Source organism: Tupaia chinensis, unplaced genomic scaffold (assembly GCF_000334495.1).
Source record: "Tupaia chinensis unplaced genomic scaffold, TupChi_1.0 Scaffold000258_1, whole genome shotgun sequence".
Taxonomy (NCBI): domain Eukaryota; kingdom Metazoa; phylum Chordata; class Mammalia; order Scandentia; family Tupaiidae; genus Tupaia; species Tupaia belangeri.
Window position 1 is genome coordinate 1361401 of NW_006159738.1, and position 18492 is coordinate 1379892.

Here is an 18492-nt window from a genome sequence, read left to right on the forward strand (position 1 = left end):
AAAGGTAATGGACTCTTTGTTCTAACCTTTCCGATCGGCTACTGACCACAACGGAGAAGCGTCACAGCAGTGAGAAGAACACTCACCCCAAGTTTGCCGAGGCGAATGCCCCACAGAGCGTCAGTACTGAGTTCACGGAACTTAAGCCCCATTTCTACTTCCTGATAGAGACTGGCCAGCTGAGAGCCCACGAGAGATATTGCCTAAAAACAACAGAATTAAATTAAACTGCAGACATAATAAATTATCCTGTCATCCTTTAGGTGAAACCCAACAATAAAAATCATAACCTTCCTTTGGGTTACAGCGTAGGATATTATCTAGTGATTTCTAGAGTCATTACTTTGTATACAGCGTTGAGATAATTCAGCTTTCTGAATGAGGCCATGTGTTTAGCATGGCTTACCCTCATGAGAAAAGGTCAAAGTCTGGTTATCTTGCAAGCAAAATCCCCTCTAAGGGCAACATTTTTCTCACCTCTAAAATTGTCCTACAAAATAGAACTGGCTCATGGGTCTAGGGTCTCAAACATATGAGAATAAGATATAAGGTTCTAAGGCCGCAGACACACTTTAAAAGAAAAAAAAAATTCTTGGGGGCTGGCAGGTGGCATGGTGGTTGAGGCGTTGGCCTCCCACATGGCCAACCACAATTCAAGTCCTGGATCTGATGGCTTGCTTTCTCACTCTCCTTTCTCTCTGTCTCTCTCTCTCTCTGATTGAAATGGAAGAGTAATGATAATAAATTGAAAATAAATAAATCTTTTTTTTAAAAAAAAAAGAAAAAAAAAACTCTTAAGTTATTGCATTTAGCAATGCTTACGGCTTGCATATGCTTTCACCCCCACGTGGGTAGTTGAGCAAAAGCTAGAAGAAATCAGGTGAGCATGCAACATCTCTTCTGCTAAATATTGAAAACTCGATGGTAGGGCCAGCAGGTGGCATGGAGGCTAAGGATGCCGGAATCCCACATGGCCGACTGAGGTTCGAGTCCCGGACCTGGCAGCTTGCTTTCTCACTTTCTCTCTCTCTCTCATTCTGTCCCTCTCTAGTCAAATTAAACTAAATAAATAGTTAAATTCAAAAAATTAAAATAAAAAAATAAAACCTGATGGTAAAACCCAGTTCATTTCTTCTCCCCATTCTCCTATACTTCAAGAACTGAAGGCGTGCTTCCTTAGGGCTTACCAATATCTTGTCGTAATTCTGCCACGCTTTATCTATCAGCTTCCAGAGATTTTCAAACACATCTTTCTGGGGCAAGAGAGTGCAGTACCCTAATGCCAGATCGAGATCCACCAGGCGACAATTAAACACCTGGGGGAAGAAAGCATTAAAAGAAGGAGGTTCTTCAAGTTGAAACAGAAGGAAGTATTCCCGGGGTTAATGGTCACAAACTTGAATTATAAATGCTATGAAAGAACAAGTGTTATGTGAAAGATTCTAGAAAAGAATACAGTTCCCAGGACTAGCAGTTGGCGTAATGGCTACATCACTGGACTCCCATGTGGACAACCACAGTTCGAGTCCTGGACCCGGTGGCTTAAACTCATGCTGGGTATATGTGCGTGTGTGCACAAGATCCCGAGAGGAGAATGGAGGAGAAGGGATTGCAGCGTGGCCATCCCCCATGGGGGGGGGGGGATTTCTCACCTTCTGTCTCTCTGTCTCTGTCTTTCTGGCAAGTACATGCGCCCTATAGCAAAGACCTCTCCAAAGAAAGAAAAACAAAAGAATATGGTTCCGATGTGTTGGGTTTAATGTGCTTTATCACTATCAGAAGTTTAAGGAAGGCAACTGTAAGAAGTTCTAGAAGGCACAGAGTTCTTCTCTCCTGCATATCCATTTATCCTCTCTTCAAGTCTCCAACATCCCCTCCGCTCTTAGCGACGACCTCACTTTCTGCCTCCCTGAGAAATCGTGAGCAACCAAAAGGGAGTGACTTTGTCTTCCCGCTGACAAATGGACCAGCCCCAGCACCTGAACCCATGCGCTCTGCATTCCTGGCAGGCACCGACTGTCCCCACCCACCTCTGCCCGTTCCCCACAGGTTCCCTGGATCCCGCCCCCTGCCATGGACTTAAAGGCTCGTCCGGACAGTCTTCCTTCTCCCTGTCATGCTCTTCTCTGCGGAGTCATCTGTCTTAAACAGAAAGTCCCAGGGCTCTTCCTGCTATTGTTCTCCTTCTCTCAGTAAAGGAAACGACTGCGGGACATTCTCTCCTGCAATGCTCTCTCGGCCCCACTGAAATAGGCTCTCCACCCACCAGGCCACCAGCTGCTTTTGCAAAGCTCATGGAGGACCTTAGTGGCCACGCTCAAAGGTCAATTTTCAGTCTTCGTTTTATTTAAACTAGTAATGTTCGAGGTACCACCGGTCACTCCCTCCATAAAACACGCTACAGGAAACTTCTGGGACCCCATATTCACTGTCCTTCCCTTTCCCGAGCTATTTATTCAGTTTACAGCTTAAAGTTGACTCAACAGATGATTATAGCAAAGGCTTTCAGATGAAAGAGACTAAGATTAGAACCTTTTCAAAAATAATGGCTAAAGGAAAATGATGATTTCTGGAATAAAAATGCTAATGTAGAAAGAAATCACAGCTAGGATCACTGGAATATTTTAATCCATAAAATAAATAACTAAAATCAGGAGGTAAAGATATGAAACATTAACTATCATTTCACAAATGCCTAAGAGATGATCAATTATCACAAGGATGAACACTGACAATGGTGTGCTGTATGACACACGATGACAGACCACGACGTCCAGCTACCCTGCAAGTTCTAGGGGCTGTGAGCGGCAGGACGCCACTGCAGTGAATCAGAAGCTACTGACTCACACTACTGGCTGGGAGAAGGGAGACGACCCAGAGCTGACCAAGAACAAGCACTTACTTTGTGCAAGAGTGTCGTAGCAGTTCCCCTGATGAACTTGCTGGCTTTTTCCTTCAATTCCATAACAATGTGCCTTGACTTAATTAATGTGGTCTCGCCCAATAACTTTTAGGAAAGAACGAAAGTATCGTGAGGTCCATTTCTAGGCACCGTTCTGAAAGTTTGCTCAAATACTAAGGAACTTGGAACATGCGTCATGCTATGCAAAGTATATTGGCATCTGATCTATAGCGAAAACAAGCTAGGGGCTGGGGCTGGGGCTGGGCTGAGAAGAGGCAAAAAGGAACTTTGAACTCTACATCTTGACTGTGGTGTTGGTGACTAGGTGACTACACTGCTTGATTAAAATATGTGCATTTTAATTTTAAAGCTATTCCTCAATGAAGTTGATTAAAAAAGAAAGAATTAGCATTTAACACATATCACTAGAGAAGTGGGAATGAAGACAAAGCCCAGCTTCCCGAGCAAGGTCGACCAACAGGTAGTTAGCCTTCTAGAAATTTTTCAGTGATGCTGTCGGAAAATAATAACTACAATTGTTCCTGCATCGACAAAGTGGAGGCAGGCCGACATTCCTGACCGAACATGGCCATGGCCGAGTCAGAGCTGCGCTGGACTCGGAGGGTGCGGGCTCATCGCGGTAACCTAAAGCCTGAGGGAATTATCTGACCTCCCGGCATCTGAATTTCCACATTGGCAAAACGGAGATTTTCAGGGTTGCTATAAAGAATAAGAATGAAAAGGTGTGCCAACACCTCAAACTACAGCTGAAACTTAGATGTTCAATGGATGTCTATTAAACTCTCAGTCTCTTTGGCATGCAGACAACTCAGAAAAGTCAACTCCCAATCCCATTTGTCAGCATATGGATATCTATTTCAAAGTCAAAGCATTTGTTCTAGAAACTGTACCTTCTCACTCAAACTGACATTCATGAAGTTTGACACAGACTGCTGAAGACAGGTACCAAACGAACCAACCACAAATCTTAGGGCCAGCTCCCACTGGCTGCATTCCTGAAGGTTCTGAAGCAGGGCAGTGATGGAGTTTATAACAGGCAAAAGAAGGCTGTCGCCTATGAAGTGATAAAAGGATTTAGTGAGTGGAAGGATCTTAATTGATAGACTGTTTTCAACAAAGAAAGTTTATATTTGGGTAAACTGCCTATTTTAATTCATCCTTAGCAGATGAAAATCATTTCTCCATTGGAAGAGTAAACTTTATGAACAGATTCATGAAAGTTAAAACTATCAGGGCTGGCAGGTGGCGTGGTGGTTAAGGCATTGGACTCCCACATGCCTGTCTCTGGTTCGAGTCCTAGACCTGGCAGGTTGCTTTCTCGCTTTCCCTCTCTCTGGTCAAAATAAATAATAATGACAAAATAAAATAAAATAACTTTTTTAAAAAAGTTAAAATGATCAGCCACATAACATAATCTCCTGAACTTCTGGGAGAATTGCAATGCAAGAGAAATAACGAGACAATTACATTCGGGACCCTGAGTCAGATTCCCATTTCAAGGGCCTTCTGTATTTGTGTGTACAGAGCCCTAACAATGCTGTAGGAGGTCAAGTACCTTCACTGATGGAGCAGTACGGCAAACTCGTGGAATCCAGAGGATGTCTTTTACTTTCTGCAAAGGAGAATAATAATTAATTAACACTTAAAAATAATTGTTTTACTTATTTATTTATTTTAATTTGAACAGAGAGGGACAGAGTGAGAGAGAGCGAGAGAGACGGAATGAGAAAGCAAGCCACCTTTCTCGAGTCTGAGATCCGGAACTCAGATTGTGGTTGGCCATGTGGGAGTCCAGCACCCTTAACCACCATGCCACCTGTTGGCCCCTTAATTAACACTTTTAAAAGCATGTACACAGCACATGGGAATGTATATTGTGAAAAAGACTACGCATAGACCTCAACCTGTTTTTAGCACCAAAATAAATTTGTATTTTATTGTTGTTTTTTTTTGTTTTGTTTTTATGGGTTTTTTTTTTTTTTTTTTTTTTTGTCATAGGGCACATATAATACAAAGTCGTTTTCAAGCCATCAGCTCTGGGGCTCAAACCTCAATTGGCCATGTGGGAGTCCAGCACCTTAACCACCATGCCACTTGCAGGCCCCAATAAATTTGTTTTTGTTTTTTTTTTGTTTAGTTTTTTGAGAGATTTTTTTGCTATAGGGCACATGTACTAGCTGGAGAGACAGAGAGAGATAGAGAGACAGAGAGTGAGAAATCACCCCCCCACACAGAGGATGGCCATGCCACAATCCCTTCTACACGACCTTCCTCTTGGGATTTTGGGCACGGATGCACATGTGCTCAGCGTGAGGTGTAAGCCATTGGGTCTGGGACTTGAACCGTGGTCAACTACGTGGGAGTCCAGTGACATAATCATTACACCATTTGCTGGTCCCATGAATTTGTATTTTAAATCTATTTTTCTACTTTTTTTTTTAAGAATTATTTTATTGAACTTTATTCATTTTATATATTTTAATTTGACCAGAGAGGGACAGAGTGAGAGTGAGAGTGTGTGAGAGAGAGAGAATTAGAAAGCAAGCCGCCAGGTCTGGGACTTGAACTGCGGTCGGCCATATGGTAGTCCAGCACCCTTAACCACCACGCCACTTACTGGCCCCCACAAAGTTTTTGAAAAGTCCATGTATATTTGTTTCTATGCATTTATCACAGTGGATAATTAAGTCACAGTGACATTTAAATATTGTGCTACTGGGGCCAGCAGGTTGTCTGGTAGTTAAGGCTTTGATTCCCACATGGTTAACCAGTTCAAGTCCCAGACCTGGAGCCTCACTTTCTCTCTCTCTTGTGAGTTAAAAAAATAGTAATAAATTAAAAAGATAATTTTTTATTTAAAGAGGTTTTTTTGCCTTAGGGTGTCCAGACAGACAGAGACAGACAGAGAGACAGACAGAAAGCGAGAAATCACCCTCCTGGGGGATGGCCATGCCACAATCCCCTCTCTTTCATTCTCCTCCCAGGATCTTGGGCATGCACACATTTGCGCCTGGCATGAGTTTTAAGCCACCAATTCCCAGGCTAGAACTGCAGTCGGCCATGTGGGAGTCCGGCAATGTAACTGGCCCAATGAAAAAGAATTCTCTCTCTTTTTTTATTATTAATCTTTTTTTTTAAAAAGGTTTTTGCTATAGGGTGCGTGCGCTCGCCAGACAGAGAGAGAGAGACAGAGAGATAGAAAGCGAGAAATCATCCCCCAGGGGGGATGGTCACACCGCAATCCCTTCTCCTCCATTCTCCTCTCGAGATCTTGGGCAAGCACGCACACGTGCCCGGCGTGAGTTTTAAGCCACCGGGTCCGGGATGTGAACCGCGGTCGACTACGTGGGAGTCCAGCGACATAGCCATTACGCTAACTGCTGGTCCCTAAAAAAGAATTCTTAAAAAAAAATTAAAAAAAAGAGAATATTGTGCTATTATTAGAGAACGTTCTAAATTAAATGCTGCTTTTAAAAAAAGTTAAAATATACATATAAAAAAATGCACAGATTAACACACAGCTTGATAAATGTCAACACACTGAACATAGCGGCATCCAATCAGGAAACTAAACATTATCCAGAACCTCTCAAGCCATCTCTCACTCCTTTCCAGTCGGCACCCACTCCCAGTGGACTTCTGATGTCCAATAGCACTGCTTGGTGGAGCCTGTTTTTGTACTTTGGGTATACGAAATCATCAACCACCTCTTCTTTTGGCTAAAAGTAAGCCCGGAAGATTCATCCCTATTATTGTATATTGTTCTTGTTTCCAACCTTTATGTTGGCATAAAGCAGAAATCCATAGAAAATAACAAGGCAAAGGAGACTTACCGGTGAGAGGCATAAGCGAGGAAATCAATTCATAAATAACAGGCAGCACCATTTGTGACTCAAGAACAATCCCGTCTTCACTGAAGAAGTCGCTGTAAGACCACTCTTCATATGGATCTTTATGAGTTCCAAACGAAGCCTGAACACCAAAGCACACAGAAGACAGACCTGAGTACACTGCAGAGCCACACAGAGCACACCAGATGGCCTCACAGTCAAGTACAACCACCGACTGTGTTTCTCTGCCTATGGCTCATAGAATGCTGTGTGATTTATTCATTTTGCTGTGGTTGCCAGAGGGCGCATGAGCTCACTAGAAAGAGTGAGAGCCCTCAGCCCCCACCCCGCGCCCCAGTGGGGTGTGGCCACGATAGTTTTTCTTCTATCTCTGCCTCCCTCAGGATTTGGGGCACACGTACACACCTGGGGTATTTATCAAGTCACAGGGGCCGGGAGGTCAGCTATGGGACGTGGTTCCCTTTGCATAATGCTTAACGTCTACGCTACAGGGGCAGCCCTAAAAATGTCATCTGCAATGAAATGCTGTCAGAGGGACTCCCACATGTCCAGAGATGGCTCATGGGAGGCTCAATGTTGATTAGACTGTGCAGAAAAGCCAAAAAGGGTGACTGGAAAGACACACAGCCTGTGCCCGTAAGTAGTTCCCAGTCCAGAATAAGAGAAAGTGAAAGGTAAACTCAGTATTTTGTAAAAGATGGGAGCAATTTAAAAGCAGCACAGCATGGGTTGGCAAGGATTTTACTTAAAGGAAAGAAACGCAAAATAACTTACTTTCACTAGAATCCCACAGTCATCCATTTGGCATTGTCTGGAAAGTTCTACCGCCGTTAAAGTATATTTACATAGCTCTAAAGCATCTAGTAAAAAATCTGAAATAAAATGGAGAAATCTCATTAACTCGTGCATCATGTTTTCGAATAACGAAACAACACGTTTACAAGTACCATTCAAAATTCTAACTAAGGAAGCCCACTAAGTAGAAAGGGTTCACATAGCTTGTTTTTTTCATAATTATTTTAGGGGCCCGTAGGTAGCATGGTAGTTAAGGGTACTGGACTCCCACATGGCCAAACATGGTTCAAGTCCCAGATCTGGTGGCTTGCTTTCTCACTTTTTCTTCCGCTTGCTCTGTTCCTCTCTGGTCAAATTTAAAAATAAGTAAATAAATAAATAAAGTTAAATAATTCTTTTTTTAAAAGAATTAATTTTAATTATTATTATTATTTTTAGAGAGAAATTTTTGCTGTAAGGTGCATGTACTTGCCAGGAACAGAGAAAGAGACAGAGCCAGGAAGCAAGAAATCACCCCTGTGGAGGTGGCCACGCTGCAATCCCTTCTCCATTCTCCTCTTGGAATTTTGGGCATGTATGTATAAGCACCTGGCGTGAGTTTGAGGCCAACAGGTTTGGGACTCGAATCACAGTGATCACGTGGGAGTTAAGCGACGTAACAATGATGCCATCTGCTAGTCCCATTACTATTATTTTTTAATTTGACCAGAGAGAGAAGGGGAATGGGAGAAAGCAAGCCGCCCGGTCTGGGATGCAAACCACGGCTGGCCATGTGGGAGTCCAGCACCTCAACCACTTCTCCTGCTGGCCTCCCACACAGTTTTGACTACCCTAAATAATGCAGTTCAAACTTTTTCTTAAACTAGAGTAGACAGACAGATCAGATATGAGGAAGCACAGAATTTCCCAATCCTATCAAAGTAAGTATTGCCAACATTGTTGGGACCAGCAGATGGCATAATGGTTATGTTGCTGGATTCCTACATAGTCAACTGCGGTTCAAGTCCCGGACACAGAGGCTTAAAACTCATGCTAGGCGTGTGTGTATATGTGCCCAAAATCTCGAGAAGAAAATGGAAGAGAATGGATTGTGATGTGGCCATCCCCCCTTAGGGGGTGATTTTTCCTTTCTGTCTGTCTCTCTGGCAAGTGTACACACCTTATAGCAAAATCTCTCTAAAAAAAGAAAGAAAGAAAAAAGAAATGACATTGTTTATATTTGGCGATACCTTACCATAATGATCCTAAAAGAAAAATCTGTTACAATTGTCCCTTTGTAAAATGGAGAGCCGCTCTCCTGCCCAGTAACTGTAATGTCCAGTTGTTGACATGGCCTTTGGGAGCAGCCTGGAATGAAGCAGAGGATAAAGAGCACTGTCTGTTATAAACCACGTCACCTGGACTGCAGAGGGTGGCAGCTTGGCACGCTAGGTTGTGTATCTCGGCAGGAAGGTTCAACCCCGCAGGTGCTGTCACTGGGACGTCGTTAGCCAACATCTGACAAAGCTTCTGACATGCCAGAAACAGCAGCTTCCCGGTGTCGGCGTTGCAGTGGTACGTAAACAGGTCTCTGCGGAGGAAAGGGAGTTTTACAAGGTAGAATACTCGTTTTGAAAGCAAGTGCACTTGCCTGGCTTGGATTAATATATAACCCTGATTATCGATACAGAAACTCTTCCTTTTCTCCCCAAAGGAAGGCACCATTTTATGTTTGAGATTTATTTATTTATCTATTTAAGTCTTTATGATTTCAAGCCACCTGGTCCAGGACTTGAACTGCAGTTCGCCATTTGGGAATCCAGCACCTTAACCACTACACCACCTGCTGACCCTTAAGATGTCTTTTAATTACTAAAACAGTATTTGTTTTACAGATTACATGGGACATTTTTCTTTTTAAAGAATTATTTAATTAGAGTCGACAGGTGGTGTAGTGGATAAAGGGGCTAGATTCCTACAGGGCCAACCACGGTTTGAGTCCTGGACCTGCTGGCTTGGTTTCTCACTTTCCCTTTCTCTCTCTCTCTGTCTGGTCAAATTTAAATAATAACAAATGGAATTAAATAAATAATAATTCTTTAAAAAATAATTATTTAATTTAGTTTATTATTATAATTTGTTCAATTTAACCAGAGAGAGAAAAGGGAAGTGAGGAAGCAAGTCGCCAAGTCCGGGACTTGAACCATAGGTGACCACGTGGGAGTCTAGCACTTCAACCACCATGCCACCCGTCAGCCCTGACATGGAACATTACTAAATGTCAAAGGACATGGTAGCCCAGAGCTGAGAGATGGCATGGTGGCCAAGGACACTGGACTCTCACGTGGCTGACACGGTTTCAGTCCTGGACCTGGCGGCAGCTTGCTTTCTCACTCTCTCTCTCTCTCACTCTGCCCCTCTCTGGTCAATTGAAATAAGTAAGCAAATCAATTAAAAGTTAAATAAAAAAAAGTGTATCTAAAATCAACAGTTACGCTACTAAACTCTGCGGTACTTGTCACTTGCCTTCCAAGCCGCCGCTTTCTGACACAGAGACCCAAACTAGGCCCTAAAAGCGAAAACCAAGAAAGGCTTCTGTGAAAAATAAAGCGTCACTGGCCCTTTCCTTATTACTGACGAAATGAACAAAGCAAGTTTTACTGTCGGACAAGCTGTGCAAATCAGGGACCCGCACCTCACCTGCATTTCTTCAGGGCTGTTGTGACATTCCCGTACTTCAAGGCTCTCAAGGTCAGCTCTGCCTCCAGCTCCTGGGTGGACACCTGCAGGGCCAGCGCCTGTCTGTGCAGCTTTGACTCGGTGCTCGGGGTCTTCGCCTCTGCGGCCGCAGGTTCTGGAGCACTCCTGGCTTTGTGCTTGGCCTGCGCGTCTTCGTGAGCCTTGATGTACTGCTCACGAAGGTCTGCAACCAGGGACTTATTGCTATAGTCTTCAAATGCGAGGAAGACCTCGAAGTTCTCCTGCAGCAGAGGAAGCAAGACCAAGCCCCAAGTCTGGTTAGCTTATCTGCTGTGAAAAATCACTGCTATTTTTCAAACTTTTATGTATCAAGTTCTCCCTTGAAGACCAGTACAGAAAATTCTGGGAGGGTCCAACTGTCGCTGCCAAATGCGCTGATGGCCCAGGTACTAACAGAGCAGCTCAAACTCTACCTGCAAGCTGGCCACCGCTTTAAACAGTTTCAAGAGCTCTTCATATTCATCCTTCTTCTGTACGTCAGCTGCAATGAAAGTTTTAAAAATTATAGCAAACATACAAATGTCCAAATTATCAAGATTTTTAAAAGTTAAACTTATAAATAGCTCTGGTTCTATTATCGAGAGGTTTCTATAGTTCTTTTCAGATGGTGATAGGAGAAACTTAAGTAAAAAAAGAAATCTAATTTGAAAAAAGAGAATTATCTTCTTGAGGGGGCAAAAAGTTTACAGTTACAGGTTGAGAGAGAAATGGCCATTATTCTGAAATACACTGTATCTCTTTCCCCCTAAAAGTTATATTCTTAATTGTTTTATTCAAGTTCAAGTTTAGTACTTTTTTTAGAGAGATTTTTGCTATAGGGTGCATCTGCTTGCCAGAGAGATGGAGAAAAAGAGACAGAGAGCTAGAAATCACCTTCAGGGAGACGGCCACACTGCAATCCCTTCTCCTGCACTCTCCTCTCAGGATTTTAGGAAAGCACACAGACACACCTGACTTGAGTTTCAAGCCACCAGGTCTGGGACCTGAACCATGGTCGACTATGTGGGAGTCGAACAACGTAACCATTATGTCATTTTCTGGTCCCTAAGTTCAAGTTTTTGCTTTTAAAGAAATTACTGTATTTAACTTTATTTATTTATTTATTTTAATTTGATCAGAGAGGGGCAGAATGAGAGAGAGAGAGAGAGAGAAAGAGAGAAAGCAAGCAAGCTGCCAGGTCCAGGACTTGAACCGTGGTTAGCCATGTGGGAGTCCAGTGCCCTTAATCACCACATCACCTGTCAGCCCCCTGTTTTATTTAGAATAAAACAGAGATTTTTGCTATGGGCTGTGTGCATTCACCGGAGAGACAGACAGAAAGCAAAAAATCACCTGCCGGGGAGATGGTCATGCTGCAATCCCCTCTCCTTCATTCTCTTGGGATTTCGGATACACACGCACATGCGCCCGGCTTGAGTTTTAAGCCACCGGGTCCAGTACTAGAACCTCGATCAGCTACGTGGGAGTCCAGCGACAACCATTGCACCATCTGCTGGCCCGCCTAAGTTCAAGTTGAAATGGGATTTTTCTCCCCGACCACCATGAACAGTAAGTACAGGGACCAGAGAAATCTCGTCTAGCGCTCAGTAGCTCACTGGAATACGGACACACGAGAAGCTGGTTTACATGCTTTACTCTTGCTCTCTTTTTAAAAATTGTTACAGGATACATCGCTTTGCGGGGACAGAGAGAGAGAAAGTAAGAAAGTATCCCACAGGGGAAATGGCCACACCACACTCCCTTCTCCTCCATTCTCCTAGGATTTAGGCACACATGGATTTCAAGTTGCTGGTTGGGAACTTGAACCATCCAGCTGCCTTAACCACCACGCCACTGGCTGGCCCCATGCTTCTGTCCTTACCACTGCCGATGCTTTAAAGAATAGGGAAGGGAGGACTTTCCTTGAGGAAAAATGGGTAAGATCAATAAGGACAAGTAGAGCCAGAAAACCTGGGGACGCCGAGCGCTGCCCGGACGCCCTCGTCAGAAGAGGAGGAGTGCTGGGGAACCGAGTTGAGGGGGCGGAGGAAACTACCTTTCTGAAGGTCACACAGGACTTTCAGAATGTCCACGGAGGTCTTCGCTACAGATATTCGCCACGCTTGGTCCTAAAAAAGAGCAAAACACAGGGTTATTGGGAAAGTCATGACGCATTTTTAGAAAAACATAAAAAATTTCGTTGTAACTTTCCAGATGACCTACTACGATCTACTTTCTTTATTGACCAACTGAGTGGGGCACATACACACACACAAAATCACTGAATCAGAAAGAGCAGTGAAAACGGCGGGAGAGAAACGAGAGGTCTGTGTCAGGAGCTGGACAGCCAGGAACGAATCACAAGTGAGACAAGGCCAAATCCTGGATACAGGGTTTAAAACTCCACCAAAATATGCAAATCCGCCAAATAACCTACGTTATGACCAAAGGGCCCTTGTGCACCTTTCACTCATGTCCTACTGGAAAAAAAATTTAAAAAGGTCTCTGGAAAAAAAGAACAAAAGTCTCATCAATATTCGCTACCTTTCAGTGATGATTAAAAAAGATTTTTTTTCTAAAAATAATAATTAAACAAGAGTAGAGAAATAAAAGAGAGTTTTAATGAAAAGACATGATGTACATAAAATAACTGAGGAAGGAGGTCGGCTCAGCGGAGGCCATGCACTGCTCAAGTGAAGCCAGAGCTGAGTGGGAGGTCAGAGGTTCGGTTCCCCAGCTGACCTGCAGGTGTCCCGTGTGGGAGCCCAGGGTTCTGGCTGGCTAGGAAGGCTGGGGGTTGTGGCATGAGACCCTATGGAGGGTACCTGTCTCCCCTGGCCTTTTCTCTGTCTCTTATTCTCATGGAAAAAAATTTAAAAACTTAAAAATTAGGAAGAGCTTGGTCCATAAAAAAATATTTTCACATTGGGAGCCATTCACACTGCTGGTTAAAAACACAGACTGGGGGGGCCAGCAGCTGGCATAATGATTACAGTGCCGCACTCCAACAGGGCCGATCGTGGTTTGAGTCCCAGACCTGGCGGCTTGATAATCATGCCAGGTATGTGTGTCCGCGTGCCCAACATCCCAGGAGGAGAAGGGAGGAGAAGGGATTGGGCATGGCCATACCCCCGGGGGTGACTTCTCGCTTCCGTCTCACTGGCGCTCTCTGTCTCTCTCCTGAGAGCGTGCACGTCCTGCGGTAGAAATCTAAGAACAGCGCACACTGCAGAGTGAGCCGAGTGTAAGCTGAGGCTCCGCCCGCTGCTGAGGACTGCGGGAAGGCCATTTATCTGAAAACTAGCTTCTGAGCTTAACCTACAAAGGGGCTAACGATGAGACCTACTTCATAACTGTGTTTGGAAGATGAGGTGGATGATGTACTTGAAGAATTTAACCTAACATTCACGTGTACTCACCAGAGAGACAGAGAGACAGAAAGTGAGGAATCGACCCCCAGGGGGGGATGGCCACACTGCAATCCCTTCTCCTCCATTCTCCTCTCGGGATCTTGGGCACGCACGCACACGCGCCCGGTGTGAGTTTAAGCCACCGGGTCCGGGATGCAAACTGCGGTCGACTATGTGGGAGTTCAGTAACATAGCCATTACGCTAACTGCTGGTCCCAACTGGTGTCTTTTTTAAGCCACCAGGTCTGGGACTCGAACCACAGTCAGCCATGTAGGATCCAGCTGCCTTACCCACCATACCACTGGCTGGCTCAAAATCTCACCTCTTTAGAATGATCTGGTTCTTCTTGTAACGCCAGCCGTGCCCATGTGATTACCCTTTCTGCAGTTTTCTCAGCTTCGGCAGGAGGCAAAGACCTCAACAAGAGGAGACAGTCTTCGCCCTATCACCAAAACAGCGTTGGACAGAAAGAAAGGTCAGCTGCTTCCTGGAAGGATGGGTTTGAACTTACCTGTTCTTTTTTTTTTTTAATAGCACTCTGCACTTGCCAGAGAGGGAGGAAGAAAGCACTCCTCAGTGGAGCACGCTCAAGCCGTAGTCCCTTCTCCTCCCTTTCTCCTCCTGGCAGGACTTGGGGCAGACATGCACATGTGCCTGGCATGGTTTTCAAGCCCTTGAGGCCAGGAATCGAACTGCAGTCAGCCATGTGGGATACAGCTCCCTAACCACTAGCCCTCAGGGCCAGACCTCTTTTATATTTAAGGACGGAAAGATAACACTTTGAAAAACAGATTATGGTTCAATGTTGCAAAAAATTGAAAATTCCATTTGTGATGAAAGCTAACAACAAAGTAAACTTAAAACAAAGGGCCAGCCGTGGTGGCCTTGGGAGGCTTGGACCTCCCTGAGCCCTGGGTTGGCTCCCAGGTCAACATGACAATGCCAAGCACAACTGCACATGGGCCTATAATCCTAGCTAAGTGGAAGGCGAGGGCAGGACGACCGTGACCACAAGACCCTGTCGAAAATACCTATTCCAGGTCCGGCAGGTGGCATGGTGGTTAAGGGTGCTGGACTCCAACGTGGCCGACTGAGGTTCAGATCTCAGACCTGGCGGCTTGCTTTCTCTCTCTCTCTCTCTGTCCCTCTCTGGTCAAATTAAAATAAATAAGTAAATCAATAAATTAATAAAGTTAAATAAAATAATCTTAAAAAAATTCTATTCCTATTTCTTTGCCTTTCTCTTAAAGGGAAAAAAACTTAAACACAACTCTAGGTACTGAAGATTAGCTTATGGTTACAGAATTATATAAAAGACAACTAAAAATATTAATACAAAAAAGATAACCCATACACTATTCTGTTATCAAAGGGCCTTATGAGATAAATAAAACACAGATCTAAGTTCTGCTAACTATCGGAGTATGATGAGCCTATTAGCTATTCGCAAAATACTTTAAGTTTTGCTATAGGGCACGTAGCAGAAAGAGCGAGAGAGAAAATGAGAAACCACCCTCCGGGGGGAGGGCCACGCCAGTCCCTTCTCTTCCATTTCCCTGCTGGGATTCTGGGCACATACATATGCACATGCACCCAGAATGATTTACAAGACACAGGTCTGGACTTGATCCATAGTCAGCCATCGGCACCCAGCTGCCTTCACCACTCTGCCACCAGCTAGCTCCACAAAATACTCTTTCAAACCCCACCACATGCCAAAAAATGTGGCCAATTTAACATCCTGTTTTCATCTTGTTACAGCTTTATTGTCCGAAAATCCATGTGGGTCATCTGACTGGTTTCAGTTTCTAAGGATTTAACCAGCAGCGAAGCCATATGAAACGGTGATACAAAACATACATACCTGGTCTCTATCAATCAGGTCAACAATTCTTAGACTGTAGATTTCATCATCAGACAACATGAATGCCTGGGCCACCTTTAATGCATCTTCCACAGAAGATGGGACATCTTGTTTGAGAATGTATCGGATCACCCTCTGAAACAAGGATGCTATTACATTTCTTTGTTCTGAAATCTCAGAGGACTGTATCATTCGGTCATAAGGGCAAAGTAGCCATAAGCTTAAATAATGTAGCAAAAATTAAACTGCATGAAAAATTAAAACATGACTTAGACATGAATCTTAAGACAGTTCTATCTTCTGTCTTTAGCTTCTAAATTTGCTATTTGCTGTCCTTACTACCCTCATCGGCTGAATACCCAATCACCTCTCACAAAGAGAAAGCCGTGCAGAACGAAGCTTTATTAACTTTGTGGAATATAAAACCCTCATCAGATGTCCCGAGTGGCCCTAGAAATGCATCAAAGGGGAAAAGGGCCCCACAGGGTTCGTACTTACCATGATCTCCTTGTTTAAGAGATTCACCTCTCTTATTCCATAGCCTCGTAAAAGTTTCTTCATCTCCATTAGTTTGTAACTTTCCTGTAACAACTTGACCCTGAAAGCAAATTCATTGATATTAAGCAGGGGTGTGAGTTTAAGCCACCGGGTCCGGGACGCGAACTGCGGTCGACTATGTGGGAGTTCAGTAACATAGCCATTACGCTAACTGCTGGTCCCAACTGGTGTCTTTTTTAAGCCACCAGGTCTGGGACTCGAACCACAGTCACCCATGGTCCCTTCTCCTCCCTTTCTCCTCCTGGCAGGACTTGGGGCAGACATGCACATGTGCCTGGCATGGTTTTCAAGCCCTTGAGGCCAGGAATCGAACTGCAGTCAGCCATGTGGGATACAGCTCCCTAACCACTAGCCCTCAGGGCCAGACCTCTTTTATATTTAAGGACGGAAAGATAACACTTTGAAAAACAGATTATGGTTCAATGTTGCAAAAAATTGAAAATTCCATTTGTGATGAAAGCTAACAACAAAGTAAACTTAAAACAAAGGGCCAGCCGTGGTGGCCTTGGGAGGCTGGGACCTCCCTGAGCCCTGGGTTGGCTCCCAGGTCAACATGACAATGCCAAGCACAACTGCACATGGGCCTATAATCCTAGCTAAGTGGAAGGCGAGGGCAGGACGACCGTGACCACAAGACCCTGTCGAAAATACCTATTCCAGGTCCGGCAGGTGGCATGGTGGTTAAGGGTGCTGGACTCCAACGTGGCCGACTGAGGTTCAGATCTCAGACCTGGCGGCTTGCTTTCTCTCTCTCTCTCTCTGTCCCTCTCTGGTCAAATTAAAATAAATAAGTAAATCAATAAATTAATAAAGTTAAATAAAATAATCTTAAAAAAATTCTATTCCTATTTCTTTGCCTTTCTCTTAAAGGGAAAAAAACTTAAACACAACTCTAGGTACTGAAGATTAGCTTATGGTTACAGAATTATATAAAAGACAACTAAAAATATTAATACAAAAAAGATAACCCATACACTATTCTGTTATCAAAGGGCCTTATGAGATAAATAAAACACAGATCTAAGTTCTGCTAACTATCGGAGTATGATGAGCCTATTAGCTATTCGCAAAATACTTTAAGTTTTGCTATAGGGCACGTAGCAGAAAGAGCGAGAGAGAAAATGAGAAACCACCCTCCGGGGGGAGGGCCACGCCAGTCCCTTCTCTTCCATTTCCCTGCTGGGATTCTGGGCACATACATATGCACATGCACCCAGAATGATTTACAAGACACAGGTCTGGACTTGATCCATAGTCAGCCATCGGCACCCAGCTGCCTTCACCACTCTGCCACCAGCTAGCTCCACAAAATACTCTTTCAAACCCCACCACATGCCAAAAAATGTGGCCAATTTAACATCCTGTTTTCATCTTGTTACAGCTTTATTGTCCGAAAATCCATGTGGGTCATCTGACTGGTTTCAGTTTCTAAGGATTTAACCAGCAGCGAAGCCATATGAAACGGTGATACAAAACATACATACCTGGTCTCTATCAATCAGGTCAACAATTCTTAGACTGTAGATTTCATCATCAGACAACATGAATGCCTGGGCCACCTTTAATGCATCTTCCACAGAAGATGGGACATCTTGTTTGAGAATGTATCGGATCACCCTCTGAAACAAGGATGCTATTACATTTCTTTGTTCTGAAATCTCAGAGGACTGTATCATTCGGTCATAAGGGCAAAGTAGCCATAAGCTTAAATAATGTAGCAAAAATTAAACTGCATGAAAAATTAAAACATGACTTAGACATGAATCTTAAGACAGTTCTATCTTCTGTCTTTAGCTTCTAAATTTGCTATTTGCTGTCCTTACTACCCTCATCGGCTGAATACCCAATCACCTCTCACAAAGAGAAAGCCGTGCAGAACGAAGCTTTATTAACTTTGTGGAATATAAAACCCTCATCAGATGTCCCGAGTGGCCCTAGAAATGCATCAAAGGGGAAAAGGGCCCCACAGGGTTCGTACTTACCATGATCTCCTTGTTTAAGAGATTCACCTCTCTTATTCCATAGCCTCGTAAAAGTTTCTTCATCTCCATTAGTTTGTAACTTTCCTGTAACAACTTGACCCTGAAAGCAAATTCATTGATATTAAGCAGGCGAACTACTATGGGAAATGGGAAATGGCAGAAAAACCTGAGCAAAGGCCAACTTGAAGCGTGAGGTCTGCCCTCTGCTCGAGGGAACCGCCGTCTTACTTGGGGTGGTCCATTTCCAGGTGCTGCCTCACCAGCTGCTCCACGGCCGCACTCCAAGGAACCACCGCTGCATACATGATCTTGAGCACGGCGTCAAATATGAGCTGCAGAGACAAGCAGCGGCCGCGGCTAGCCCTCAGGCCGCCGTCCCGTGTCAAACAA

General features: G+C 44.1%; 1 protein-coding gene across 1 annotated transcript in view; it reads right to left on the minus strand.

Moving 5' to 3' along the window:
* The window catches only part of KNTC1 (kinetochore associated 1), an 81142-nt gene that overhangs the window by 30628 nt on the left and 32022 nt on the right, over positions 1-18492 (minus strand). The window contains 12 exon segments of the mRNA XM_014588104.2: positions 87-203; positions 1188-1316; positions 2903-3007; positions 3814-3977; positions 4479-4535; positions 6757-6895; positions 7549-7646; positions 8967-9139; positions 10249-10529; positions 10722-10789; positions 12344-12416; positions 14021-14140. Of these exon segments, the coding sequence (XP_014443590.1) occupies positions 87-203; positions 1188-1316; positions 2903-3007; positions 3814-3977; positions 4479-4535; positions 6757-6895; positions 7549-7646; positions 8967-9139; positions 10249-10529; positions 10722-10789; positions 12344-12416; positions 14021-14140 (1524 nt within the window).